General features: G+C 47.8%; 1 protein-coding gene across 2 annotated transcripts in view; it reads right to left on the bottom strand.

Moving 5' to 3' along the window:
• Positions 1–13,753, bottom strand: part of USP4 (ubiquitin specific peptidase 4) — a 46,431-nt gene that overhangs the window by 26,995 nt on the left and 5,683 nt on the right. Inside the window, exons 3-7 of one of the 2 annotated variants that reach the window (XM_066351029.1) lie at positions 10,249–10,379; positions 8,629–8,755; positions 6,903–7,048; positions 6,715–6,776; positions 470–610 (exon numbers count right to left, since the gene is read on the bottom strand). In XM_066351029.1, coding sequence (XP_066207126.1) covers positions 470–610; positions 6,715–6,776; positions 6,903–7,048; positions 8,629–8,755; positions 10,249–10,379 — 607 coding nt within the window. The remainder of the gene's footprint in view (positions 1–469; positions 611–6,714; positions 6,777–6,902; positions 7,049–8,628; positions 8,756–10,248; positions 10,380–13,753) is intronic. The other variant, XM_066351030.1, reaches the window with a different exon arrangement.

Below are 13,753 nucleotides of genomic sequence, written 5' to 3'. Positions count from 1 at the left end.
ACCAAGATCAAGAACTTGCACCTGCCATCACCTCCCAGCCACACAGTCATGACTGTGCCTGAGTGTCTTCCTTCCACCCTGTCTGTGCGATGTGGGAGGTGCTCTGGAAACGCTTGGGGAAAGAATCCCAGCTATTCGGAGAGGAGACAGGGAGACAGGCAGGGCTCCTCCACAATGTATCATCCCTCACAGCTACTCTGCCACAGGGCCAGCCCATCCCCTCACAGCGACATCCATGACCACCAGTACCTTAGGCTGGGAGAACAAGCAACCTAAGTCAGTGCTAGGAGGCACACTTCACTAGGGTACGAAACGGAGTGAAAAGCCACAAGCATGCAGCACGTTCCCATGGGAACCGTAACCCACTAGCTTAGTGCAGCAGCAGAGGAGCTCTCCAGGCTCGGCCTGGGAAAGGGTTCCTGGGAAAGGGTTCGAGGGAAGGGAAGCCAGGGGAAGGGCCTGCTCTTACCCCCTGCTGACACCGGAACTGTGCATCCCAGAGGTGTTAGTGCTATCACCATTTGCGATGGGAGAGGCAGACACTGAGGAATAGGGACTTGCTGATGATTTTGGAGAGGTAGTAAAATTTCTGTTAGGCGCAGTGCTTGATCTGGGAGAGAGAAGCAGAAACAATGCTACTAACTTTCAGCAAAAAGCAAGCCCTATTTAATGCCTTAGGTCTCTTCTCAAGAAATGAACATTCTTCATAGTCAGTTAAATTGCAAAAACCCTTTTTTCATGCTCCCTTCAAGATAAATTTTATTTAAGTGCAAGTCAAGAAATAAATTGGTTTTCCTGTCTCACTCAACCTCTGGTCATATACTGAATCTTTCGGTGGGATAAACCGGTCGGTTAATCTTCATGGCACTCAGTTTGATTTATAAATCATAGGCTTCCCTGAATTTTAAGAGTTACCAGTGAAGGACATAGAAAAATGGCACTAGAGACAAATTACCCCAAATTAAACAGCTGGCTAGAATACACTAGGGACAGGAAAACAGAAACTTGTTCTCACTGTGCTATTCAAAGGGAGTTGCTTTTGTTTCCTCAAACTTACCAATAAGAAGCCTTTTTCAATAAATAAATCTTATTTTAGATATATTCCTACTTTCAAATGCATTAATTCAAGGAGTAATTGCACCATATCTTAAACTGATATCAATGTATCAGTTTTCTACTAAAATCTGCATAAGAACATACAGAAAGAAAGTGAATTGTTTTTGCACTGTTTCAAATAATGATTTTCCTTCTAGATTTGGGGTTATTTTTAGAATAGAAACTGATGAGAACATGCTGTCACAGCACAAAGCATAACCTCATGGGGTATGATGTCAACGAAAGTTCCTGTTAGAAGAAAGTAAATTGTGGAAGTAGAGGAGTGATCCTGTCAGCACCCACACCAGAGTGGGCAGATGTCAGGAGACCACGCCGGGGCATAAAGGGAACTGTGCTCTGCTCCACACTCAGGTCACAGTGCAGGAGAGGGACAGGGGCCCCACCTCCTCACCTTCCCACAGGGAACAGTCCCCTCTAACCCTGACAACCATTTGCTTCGCAGAGCCTTATCCTCATGATACAAAGGGGTCCAAGAACTCACGCAGCTCATTAAGTGAGACCCGTCAGAGCCAAGAGCACTCTCTGACACCACACTGGTGACCTAAACACACACGTGAGACCTGCCCCGTGGGACGCAGGTATGCCCAGTCTCCTGTGCCAGCAGGAAAGTCACTACCCAAGGCTGGACTGAGGTGGCAGCCTCAGAAATTTCAGGTGTGGGAACAAATATCACAGGATAGTGGATTGCAGTTCTGACACACAGAAACTCAGGTGTGTCGTCTAGCACTCCCCTTTTTAGCCACTGTTCACTGGTAATGTCTTCTATTTCCTTGAACTTAAAAGGGAAAAACCCTTATGAACCGTTACACATATCCTCAGACAACATTTCTGGTGGAAATGAAACAAAGTGAAGAAAAACTTTATTTGATATTTGTTTAAAATGTTCTATGGCTCTGGCCGGTTGGCTCAGTGGTAGAGTGTTGGCCTGGCGTGCAGGAGTCCCGGGTTCGATTCCCAGCCAGGGCACACAGGAGAAGCGCCCATCTGCCTCTCCACCTCTCCCCCTCTCCTCCTCTCTGTCTCTCTCTTCCCCTCCACTGGAGCAAAGTTGGCCCGGGCGCTGAGGATGGCTCCATGGCCTCTGCCTCAGGCACTAGAATGGCTCTGGCTGCAACAGAGTGACGCCCCAGTAGGGCAGAGCATCGCCCCCTGGTGGGCATGCCGGGTGGATCCTGGTTGGGCGCATGCGGGAGTCTGTCTGACTGCCTCCCTGTTTCCAACTTCAGAAAAATACAAAAAAAAAAAAAAAGTTCTAGAAAATACTCCCAGTAATTTTATATTTAGTCAAAAAGAAACCCCATGATGAGTACATAAGGGTATTTAAAAATTTACAATATACAAAAGTGTTGTTTTTTTAACTCCATCCTAACAAACAAAGCAAAGCAAGACCTGTATCTAGGAAATGCTAGGGTGCCTGTCACCTGTCATCAGGCAGCTTCAGAGCACGCCTTGGGGCACTGCAGGCTGACAAACTGCATCAGGAGGGGACACCTACTAAATGGACACCTTAGGTGAGGCAGACCTCACTTTCAGTTGTGAGTCTCATGCCACAAACACTTGGGTCTCATGCCACAAAACACTCGGAAAACAAGGGCCACACCTGCAAAAAAAGCAGCCCTCCACTCCTGAAAGACACTCTGGTCAAGCCTCTGGTCTCCCCTTTCTACCGAGATATGTCCTGCTCCTAGGCACGCCATGTTGGTCAGTCTCAATGACATCTGCAACACACCTCGAGCCCACGCTGGAGTCCCCATAACATCCTCAGGCCTGCAGTCCTTCCTCCGTTGTGCTCTGCTTGCTGCTCTGAGGATGAGCCTACCCTTGCAGACTGACCTCAAGTACCCAGAGCCTGGCATCTGGCACTATCACTGCCGCCACAACATCCTATGCCATGACCTCGCCACACCAACACTGTTAGCCCTCATCTGAGCATGCTCATATCTCTGCTTCAGGAACACTGGCCTCCTCCTCCTCTGAGCAGGCGCTCTTTCAAAGGGGTCCGTGTACAGAGCTAATCAGGCCTATACACCTCACGCAAGTCAAGTAAGAAAGTGTCAGAACTGAGTTAAATTTTACAACACCCAGCTGGTGTCAGAGCTGATCAGCATGGAGGAAAAGCCCCACAATTCTGGGGGCCAGAAGTACTGGTAGAAAAGTAGCATTGGTTTTTTTCCTTTTACCTCCCAATAGCTATTCCCTTCTTCTGTTAATGAACCCCAATACTTAACTAGACTCCTTGCCACTCTGCTTAAAGGGACTATATTTCCCAGCCCCTTTGAAGCCAAATGTGGTTGCATAGTTGGCAAAGAAATGTAAAGGGAGATTTTATGTGTTATTTCTGGAAAATTTTCTTAAAAGAAAGAGGTGTGTGCTTTTTGGTCCTCCTCACTACTTAAATGCAGGTATATGGCCTCAGCTCCAGAGACCATCCTGGATCCTCACAGCAGAGCTGGTCTCTAATGACCAGCGCTGGACTGCCCACCTCAGAAACGTCTTTTAGAAAGATGTAAGCATCTGTACCTGCTTAACATACTGATTTTCAGGTCTGTCTTGTGTGTGTGTGTGTGTGTGTGTGACAGAGACAGAGTCAGAGACAGAGGGACAGATAGGGGCAGACAGACAGGAAGGAGGAGAGATGAGAAACATCAATTCTTTGTTGCGGCTCCTTAGTTGTTCATTGATTGCTTTCTCATATATGCCTTGACCGTGGGGCTACAGCAGGCCAAGTGACCCCTTGCTCGAGCCAGCGACCTTGGGCTCAAGCTGGTGAGCCTTCCTCAAACTAGATGAGCCCGCGCTCAAGCTGGTGACCTCAGGCTCTCAAACCTGGGTCCTCTGCATTCCCAGTCCAACGCTCTATCAACTGCGCCACCACCTGGTCAGGCCAGGTCTGTCTTAATTGCAACCACACATCTCCTAATCAACAGTCTGCTTCAAAGATATCCTATTTTTATTTTTAATTTTTATTTAATGACTTTTAGCGAGAGAGGAAGGGAGAGAGGGAGACAAGAAGAGAGGTGGAGAAGACAGACAGACAGGAACACTGAGCTGTTCCTGTATGTGCCCTGACCAGGGATAGAACCCGCAACCTCTGTACTTCAAGACGATGCTCTAACCAACTGAGCCATCCAGCCAGGGTATATATGCTACTCTTACATTTCTGGTAGTTATGCCATTAACTTTAGAATATACAACTACTTTCATTTTCCCCATCAAGTATTTAAACGTATAACTATCTATACTTCCCTCCTCAGAAGTTCTTCAGGAAATTGTCATCTCTCTACTCTTCACCAACTCATTTCCCTAATGTCTTTCATGTTCTAATTACCCAGAACTTACTACTTGATTATTATTGATATTGGGTTTTTGTTTTTTGATTTTTGTTTTTTTTTTTGGCGACAGAGACAGAGAGACAGAGAAAGGGACAGATAGGAAGGGAGAGAGATTAGAAGTTTCAATTCTTTGTTGCGGCACCTTAGTTGTTCAGATTGCTTTCTCATATGTGCCTTGACCAGGGCTCCAGCAGGGCAAATGACCCCTTGCTCAAGCTGGCGACCTCGGGGCTTCAAACCTGGGTCCTCGGCCCTGGCCGGTTGGCTCAGCGGTAGAGCGTCGGCCTGGCGTGCGGGGGACCCGGGTTCGATTCCCAGCCAGGGCACATAGGAGAGGCGCCCATTTGCTTCTCCACCCCACCCCTCCTTCCTCTCTGTCTCTCTCTTCCCCTCCCGCAGCCAAGGCTCCACTGGAGCAAAGATGGCCCGGGCGCTGGGGATGGCTCCTTGGCCTCTACCCCAGGCGCTAGAGTGGCTCTGGTCAGCGTCGCCCCTGGTGGGCGTGTTGGGTGGATCCCGGTCGGGCGCATGCGGGAGTCTGTCTGACTGTCTCTCTCCGTTTCCAGCTTCAATAAGAAAAAAAAAAAACCTGGGTCCTCCGCGTCCCAGTCTGATGCTCTATCCACTGCACCACCGCCTGCTCAGGCTTGGCTGCTTTCTTAAACCTTTCTTCTTTTTATTATTAAACCTTTTATGGAAGTATTGTATAAATAGAAATAAAAAAATATGTAAATCATGAGCACAAATCTAAGAAATTTTCACCAAGTGAATACATCTATCTATCCATACTCACACCAGAAGCAGGATGGCACAGCCACAAAGGAGTTCTCATTCTTTCCGTCATAATTCTTCCTAAAGCCAACCACTACCATGATCTGAAGCCCCACAGACCAGTTTTCAAGAGAATCATAAGAATGCCATGTTTTGTGTCTGGTTTCTCCCATTCAAGATTGTTTATGAGACTCAATGCTGTGGCCACACAGAATTCCAACATGTGCAAACAGCAGTTTATCTAGCCAATCTATTTTGAGCTGACATTTGGGTTAGCCTCACTCTGTGACTATGACTATGACAAATATATAGTTCATTGTCACAAACATCTTTAAACATATCTTTAAGTGAACATGGGATGTGTTTCTGTTACTTGCAGGCCTAGAAATGGTTTGCGGAGCTGTAGAGTATGCATATAACTCATTTGGTACTTGTTGTTCAATCTTCTAAAATCACTGTACCAATTTTCATGCCCCATCAGCAGGGTCCAACAATTCAGGTACTCCATAACCGTAACACCTACGTCTTTATTTAGCCATTCTGATGAGGTGTTGACCAGGTGAGATCACATCATTCCTCCACTCCCCACACCCACTCCAACAAGCTCCCTACCTCACCCAGAGACAAAGCTGAGACAAAGGTGCAATCCAGAGTCTAACAAGGACAAGGCCTCATCCCCAAAACCTCCTGTCATGCATGCTCCAGCCATAACAAACTCCTGCCGGTCTTCAACCAGGCCTGTTCCCGCCTCTGAACTCCTGGAGCTGCTGTCACCTCTGCCTTACCTTCAGGAAGAACCACTCACTGCTGACTTCCTCCCTCCTCAGGGCCATGTTCACAGACCCCTCTGTGCGTCCCCTACTATCTTGCTTAAATCTGCCCCTTCCCAAAGCCTAGCACTTGCTGACTATCTCCCCTTTCTCCCTCATTACTTGCAAACCACCGGAAAACTTTCCATTTTTTACCATTAAGTGTAAGGCTGGTTATAGGTTTTTGGCATGACATTTCTTTTTCATGTGCACAGACGCAAGCACAAGAAAAATAAAATATGTAATTTCCAGTTGGCATCAAAAGGTCATACCAGCCTGACCAGGCGGTGGCGCAGTGGATAGAGCGTCGGACTGGGATGCCGAGGACCCAGGTTCAAGACCCTGAGGGCACCAGCTTGAGCGCAGGCTCATTTGGTTTGAGCAAAAAGCTCACCACCTTGGACCCAAGGTCGCTGGCTCGAGCAAGGGGTTACTCAGTCTGCTGAAGGCCCGTGGTCAAGGCACATATGAGAAAGCAATCAGTGAACAACTAAGGTGTCGCAACGAAAAACTGATGATTGATGCTTCTCATCTCTCTCTGTTCCTGTCTGTCTGTCCCAGTCTATCCCTCTCTCTGACTCTCTCTCTGTCCCTGTAAAAAAATAAATAAATAAAATGTTGCTTAGGAAAGTGTTTCTTTTCTACCTGTGTGCCCAGCCATAAGGGTGAAGAAGTAGTTCACTTACTGTGACTGCTGGGTCTGCCTCGGCCATGTGCCATCTTCATTTTGAGGCTCAATTACTAGCACCTGAGTGAAAGGAAAACCACGTGAGGAATGTGCGGACCAGCTCGCTTCCGGCATGTGCAGAACCAGAAGGTACCCAGCCACATCCCCGGCAAGAGTTCCCTGCAGGATATGCCAGCGCCCTCCTACCTGACCCTGGTACAGCCCAGCGTCCTGGACAGTGTTGTCGAGCTTGCTCAACTGCTCGTAGGTGTTGCTCATGTATTTGTTCCACAGCCGCGTCTCACGCTCTGCAGGGATGTTGAACAGCTTCCGCATCTCCTTCTCGATGGTTGCTGGGGACAGGCAGAAACATCACTCACAGCTCTCTCCAGGGGGAGGGCTAATGACAGCCCTAGCAAGCTAATACACTAGAGTCCTGACTGACCTGCCTGACCAGTGGCGGCACAGTGGATCAAGCATTGACCCAGGTGCAAAACACTGAGCACAGGCTCACCAGCTTGAGCGCGGGGTCCCTGCCTTGAGCGTGGGGTTATAGACATGACCCCATAGTCACTGGCTCAGCTTGAGGCCCCTGGTCATACAAGAAGCAACGAACGCCTAACCAGGCGGTGGCGAGGTGGATAGAGCGTCGGACTGGGATGCGCAGGACCCAGGTTTGAGACCCCAAGGTTGCCAGCCTGAGTGCAGGCTCACCAGCTTGAACCCAAGGTCGCTGGCTTGAGCAAGGGGTTACTCAGTCTGCTGTAGCCCCACGGTCAAGGCGCATATGAGAAAGCAATCATTGAACAACTAAGGTGTCGCAACAAAAAACTAATGATTGATGTTTTTCATCTCTCTTCCTTCCTGTCTGTCTGTTCCTACCTATCCCTCTCTCTGACTCTCTTTGTAAAAAAAAAAATTAATAAAATAAATAAATAAAAAAGAAGCAACGAACAACTAAAGTGATACAACTACAAGTTGATGCTTCTCATCTCTCTCCCTTCCTGTCTGTCTTGTCTATCACAAAAAAGAAAAATGAAAGAATGTTCTGACTGACCTCAGGCCAAACATCTTCCACAGGTATCCTCTCGCATTCTACGCCTGGAAATGTTCCATATGCCTCTCCTTCTCTGATGTGGGACTGATTTAGAGCACAGAGCAACACAGAAAAGTGAGAAAGTTTATCTTTGCAGTTAAGACAGATCTGGCTTCAACTGGCTCTGTCACTTTCTCACTGAGAATTTTTAATGTTTATTGATTTTAGCGAGAATAGAAGGGAGAGGGAGAGAGAGAGAGAGAGAAAGAGAGGAACATCTGTTCCTGTTATGTGCCCTGACCAGGGAATAAACTGGCAACCTCTGTGCTTCAGGACAATACTCTAACCAACTGAGCTATCTGGTCAGGACAAACTGAAATTTTTTAATAAGTTAAAGTTCCTGAATCTGCATTTCTTCATCTTTATTTTTATTATTATTTTTTATTTTATTTATTCATTTTTAGAGAGGAGAGAGAGAGAGGGAGAGAGAGACAGAGAGAGAGAGAGAGGAGAGACAGAAAGAGAGAAGGGGGAGGAGCTGGAAGCATCAACTCCCATATGCTCCTTGACCAAGCAATCCCAGGGTTTCGAACCGGCAACCTCAGCATTTCCAGGTCAACGCTTTATCCACTGCACCACCACAGGTCAGGCTTTTCTTCATCTTTACTAACATATGTCAGGCGGGCAGCAACCGTGCCTGGTGTTCTACAGAACATGATGCCCAGGCATAGCTTGCCGAAAGAATGCTGTGGGGAGCAGGCCCCCAGGTCAGGACTGGGAACCACAAGCTGAGGTTATCTGTGATAACTCTGAGGAGGGCATCCCGGCTTCTCTCCCAGCAGCCACGACACTGCACTCTCTCAGGTGGACAACTGGAACGCCAGCCCAGCTACTCACCGATGGTATCTGCCTTGCTGAAATGGCAACTCAGCACATTGGTGGGGTCACTGTTCTCACAGAGCTTCAGTTCTAGCAAATATACCTCCACTTTGCAGTGCTTGACAAACAGGCCATGCTCCACAACCTGTGAAAGAAGCAGGGGTGAAGGAGCAGCGTCCCACACCTGGGTGGTCTGGGAAGAAACAAGGCTCAGCAGTGGCAAAAGGCAAAAGCTGCATGGCAGTCACTTTCCTTAACTGAGCAGGATATCAAAAGTACAGATTTTTAAAGCCACTGGCATCTGTCCTAAGAGTTTAAAAACTTTTCCACTCATTAGGACCAACCAAGAGTACCATGATGGAACCAAAGCTAGCAACAATACACAACAGGGAAGTGATTGTTGATCTCTAAGGGGTCATCATGATGCACCCTTTGTATCATGAAAGTCTGTGAAATTAGAGGACTAAAGCATCCGGTTAGGCAGCCAGAACTCTGGGCATTAGAGGACGTCTGCAGGAAGTTAGCAGCCCCTAAACTATTTTTTTCAAGTGAGAGTAGGGAAGATACAGACACAGACTCCCACATATGCACCGACCAGGATCCACCTGGCAAATCCCATCTGGGGCCAATGCTCTGCCATCTTGGGCCGTGCTTACAACCAAGCTATTTTTAGGGCCTGAAGCAGAGGCTCCACAGAGCCAACCTCAGTGCCTGGGGCAACATGCTCAAATCAATTGAGCCATGGCTGTGGGGGGGAGGGAAAGGGAGGGAGAAGGGGAGGCAAGAGAAGCAGATAGCTGCCTTCCTAGTGTGCCCTGACTGGGAATCGAACCCAGGACTTTTACACGCTGGGTCAACGCTCTACTGCTGAGCCAACCGACCAGGGCCAGCCCTTAAACTTTTGATCTCAAACCTCTCTCTAGGTCCCAGCATTCAAGCTGAGGAAAAAGAGGTAGTTCTAACCCTGAATAATAACTCTTAGAAGCACGGTTACTCTGATAAGAAGGAGAACAACACACCAGGCAGAGAGAGAAATTCACCCAATGCCCACCTATCAGTAGACACGCAGGCTCCTGTGATTTCCCCCTTTGGTAGGACAAGCCAACAACTGCGGGAGTCAGGGTGGGAGTCTTCTCCTGAGTCCTGTCTACCAGAGGGATTAATAATCTGGGTTTCTATCCCAGGGCCTGCCTTCCTTCAAGACACTATTCCTCTCTGGGTGATAAAAACCTTTTGAGATAGTCAACAGTGTGGCCAAAGACTCATAGGCACAGGAGGAAAAAGCAGTATCAGCAAGGCTGTTGAAATAAACAAGAAGCAGTAAATTAATGAACATGCACATGACCCCAAGTGAACTTTCTCTCATACAGAAAGTGCTCTCATGGTGCCAATGAACACATCCCAAAGCACTGGGCAGCTCTGATGTTTGAAGGCCACTCACTCTAACATCCTGGGTGAACACTCTCACTCACCACCACTCACAGCCCCAATTCCCTAAAGAAAACCAGAAAAAAAGGCCTCAAACACTTCCATTTAACCACTTAGGTACATCCAGTACCCAAGAAATCAACACCAATCAGTGTTCCCCCAGGGAACAGTCAGACACTGACCAGCAGGTGTGATCATTCATATACTCACTTTTCTGACGATGGGCTGTTGGCCGTCTACACAGCCATACCAGTTTAGTAACTTATTCCAGGCCTCAGTTGGGACCAATACATAGTCCAATTCATCAATTAAATGTTCTTTCAAGGTCTGACTCTCAGGATCTGAAAAAGGAGAACAGTGTATAACTGACTACTCTTCTCCCCAGAAATGTATGTTTTACATGATTCTTATATACTTCTCAGAAACCAGGAAAGTATTTATAAGAACAACACAAGATTACAAAATTCTGTTACTGGCCATATCAGAGTAAATGGGACTCCCCTCATCGTCCTGAAACACAAAAGTAGTTGGTTTGATTCCTAGTCAGGGCATTAATTAATGTTTCTGTCTCTCTCCCTTCCTCTTTCTAAAATCAATAAAATACTCCTGACCTGTGGTGGCACAGTGGATAAAGCATTAAAATGCTAAGGTTGCCAGTTTGAAATCCTGGGCTTGCCTGGTCAAGGCACATATAGAAGTTGATGTTTCCTGCTCCTCCCCTTTTCTCTTTCTCTTTCTCTTTCTCTCTCTCTCTCTCTCTCTCTCCCCCCCTCCCTAAAATGAATAAATTTTTTAAAAACTTAAAAAGTAAATAAAATCAATAAAATAAAAAACTGAAAAGAAAGCAAACAAACAAGTCATTAAAATTAAACTTATTTTACCAAGAGTCTACTCAGCATACCTTGTTTTCAACACACAAAGTCAAAACCCAGCTGGACACCCCACTGTAGACGGAGGACTCTTTAACATGCTAAGCATCCACCTCACACCCACCAAGAGGAAAAACCACCAGGAGTCAAAAGTGGACATCCATGGTCTGAAACATACTCACTCAGTGCAGGGCCACGGGACTGGGTCAAGGGAAGACTGACCGCCTCCCACCAAGGGCGCTTCCCTGCTAAGCCTGTGCCCATCAACACCCACTACCGCAGTAGTGGGAACCACTGTGCTCATGCAGACAAGTGAAGCCACAAAACTGAGAAAACTAAAAGTACCCACAATGGGGCAACTCATCTAATTCAAGGTAAACGGTGTTAAAAACAAAACCCACAAACAGCATTCACAAGGTGACCGGGGCTTCCCACCACTCCATCCCATCAGATCTGCTGTTCTTCACTGGGGCAAATTTCAGATCTGATCTACCTGTGCTGTTTTCATTTTCCAAGGAAAAAGGAAAGGAATTACAGAACCTTGGAGAACAAGAATAACAAGGTAAGAGATGGATAAATAGTGAGCAAGATATGGTATATAGCCTGACCTGTGGTGGCGCAGTGGATATAGTGTCGACCTAGAACATTGAGGTCACCGGGTTTGAAACCCTGGGCTTGCCTGGTCAAGGCACATACGGAAGCTGATGCTTCCTGCTCCTCCCCCTTCTCTCTCTCTTCCTCCTCTTTTAAATGATTAATAATAATTAAAAAAAGATGTGGTATATAACCACAGTAAAATATAATTCAGGCTTTAAAAAGAAGGAAAATCTGACATCTGCTACAACATGGATAAACCTTGAGGACATTATGCTAAGCGAAACAGGCCAGTCACAGAAAGACTACAAACACTGTATGAATTCACTTATTTGAAGAGCTACAAAAGACAGATTTAGAGACAGAAAGTACAGTGGTGGTTGCCAGGGGCAGGGGGAAGCAGAGATAGGGAGTTACTACTACATTTAATGGCTGCAGTTTCAGTTTTGCAAAATGAAAAAGTATGAGAACTGGCTATACAACAATGGGAATACTATTAAACTGTACAGTTAAAAATGGTTGAGCCCTGGCCGGTTGGCTCAGTGGTTGAACGTCGGCCTGGTGTGCAGGAGTCCCGGGTTCGATTCCCGGCCAGGGCACACAGGAGAAGCACCCATCTCCTTCTCCACCCCTCCCCCTCTCCTTCCTCTCTGTCTCTCTCTTCCCCTCCTGCAGCCAAGGCTCCATTGGAGCAAAGATGGCCCGGGCGCTGGGGATGGCTCCTTGGCCTCTGCCCCAGGCGCTGGAGTGGCTCTGGTCACAGCAGAGCAACCCCCCAGAGGGGCAGAGCATTGCCCCCTGGTGGGCGTGCCGGGTGGATCCTGGTCGGGCGCATGCGGGACTCTGTCTGACTGTCCAGCGCCTGGGCCATCTTTGCTCCAGTGGAGCCTCACTGAGGGAGGGGAAGAGAGAGACAGAGAGGAAGGAGAGGGGGAGGGGTGGAGAAGCAGATGAGCGCCTCTCCTGTGTGCCCTGGCCGGGAATCGAACCCGGGACTTCTACACGCCAGGCCGACGCTCTACCACTGAGCCAACCGGCCAGGGCCAACTTCCCACACTTTCAAGAGCCCCTTCCAGGCCACTCCCATGACTGTAGGTGGAAGGCAGCCAGATTGGGACTGGCAAGTGACTGAAAGCCTGGGAATTAAAGGAGTGACTCTCCTTCACCAGAGATAGGTCATTCCTGCACTGTCAATGTTCCAGAGTTTGAACAGACTGTGCTTTTCACTTCCTCAGGACACAGCAAATGTTTCAAGTCAAGGCCAGCTGACATCAAATTGGGGGATCACGAAAAGGAAGCTTGCCCTTAGCTGAAGGTCATGGAGCATGACTGCCCAGAGCCCCTCTAAGATTCTCATGACTATAACTATTGAAAGCCTCAAGAATTCTCCTTTTAAAAAAGCAAGAGAAGAGGACAAAGTGCAAACATTTTTGCAATGCTCCCTTGAGGCAACATAGTAACACCACCATGTGACCTACTTCAGGAAACAAAGCATATGATATTGTGTATTATGCAATACAGACTCCCCTAAACAAGGTGAAGCACTGCTCATTTTTACAAGCACCCAGGTTAGGCCCTGGCCAGTTAGTTCAGTGGATAGCACATTGGCCCAGTGTGTGGATGTCCCAAGTTTGATCCCAGGTCAGGGCACACATGAGAAAGGACAGGGATTGCCAGGGGATGCATGCGGAGTCAGTCTATCTCCCTTCCTCTCAAATAAATAAATAAATAAGGCACTGGCCAGTTTGCTCAGTGGTAAAGCATTGGCCCAACACGTGTATGTCCTGGGTTTGATTCCTAGTCAGAGAACACAGAAGTGACCATGCTTCTCCACGCTTACCCCTCCCTTTTCTCTTCACTCTCTCTTCTCCTCCCATAGCCATGGCTCAACTGGTTCGAGTGTGCTGGCCCTGGATGCTGAGGATGGCTCCATGGAGCCTCAGCCTCAGGATAAATATAGCTCAGTTGCGAACATGACCACAGACGGGCAAAGCATCAGCCCCACACGGGAGTTGCCAGGTGGATCCAGGTCAGGGTGCATGTGGGAGACTGTCTCTCTTATCTCCCCACCTCTCACTTAAAAAAGAAGCATATAGCCTGACCAGGCGGTGGTGCAATGTTGACAGAGCGCCGGACTGGGATGCAAAGGACCCAGGTTTGAGACCCCGAAGTCACCAGACTGACTGCGGGCTCATCTGGTTTGAGCAAGGATCACCAGCTTGAGCCCAAGGTCGCTGGCTTGAGCAAGGGGT

Source organism: Saccopteryx leptura, chromosome 10, assembly GCF_036850995.1.
Source record: "Saccopteryx leptura isolate mSacLep1 chromosome 10, mSacLep1_pri_phased_curated, whole genome shotgun sequence".
Classification (NCBI taxonomy): Eukaryota; Metazoa; Chordata; class Mammalia; order Chiroptera; family Emballonuridae; genus Saccopteryx; species Saccopteryx leptura.
Note: the sequence above shows the minus strand (reverse complement) of the source record. Positions and strands in the feature narration are given on the sequence as shown.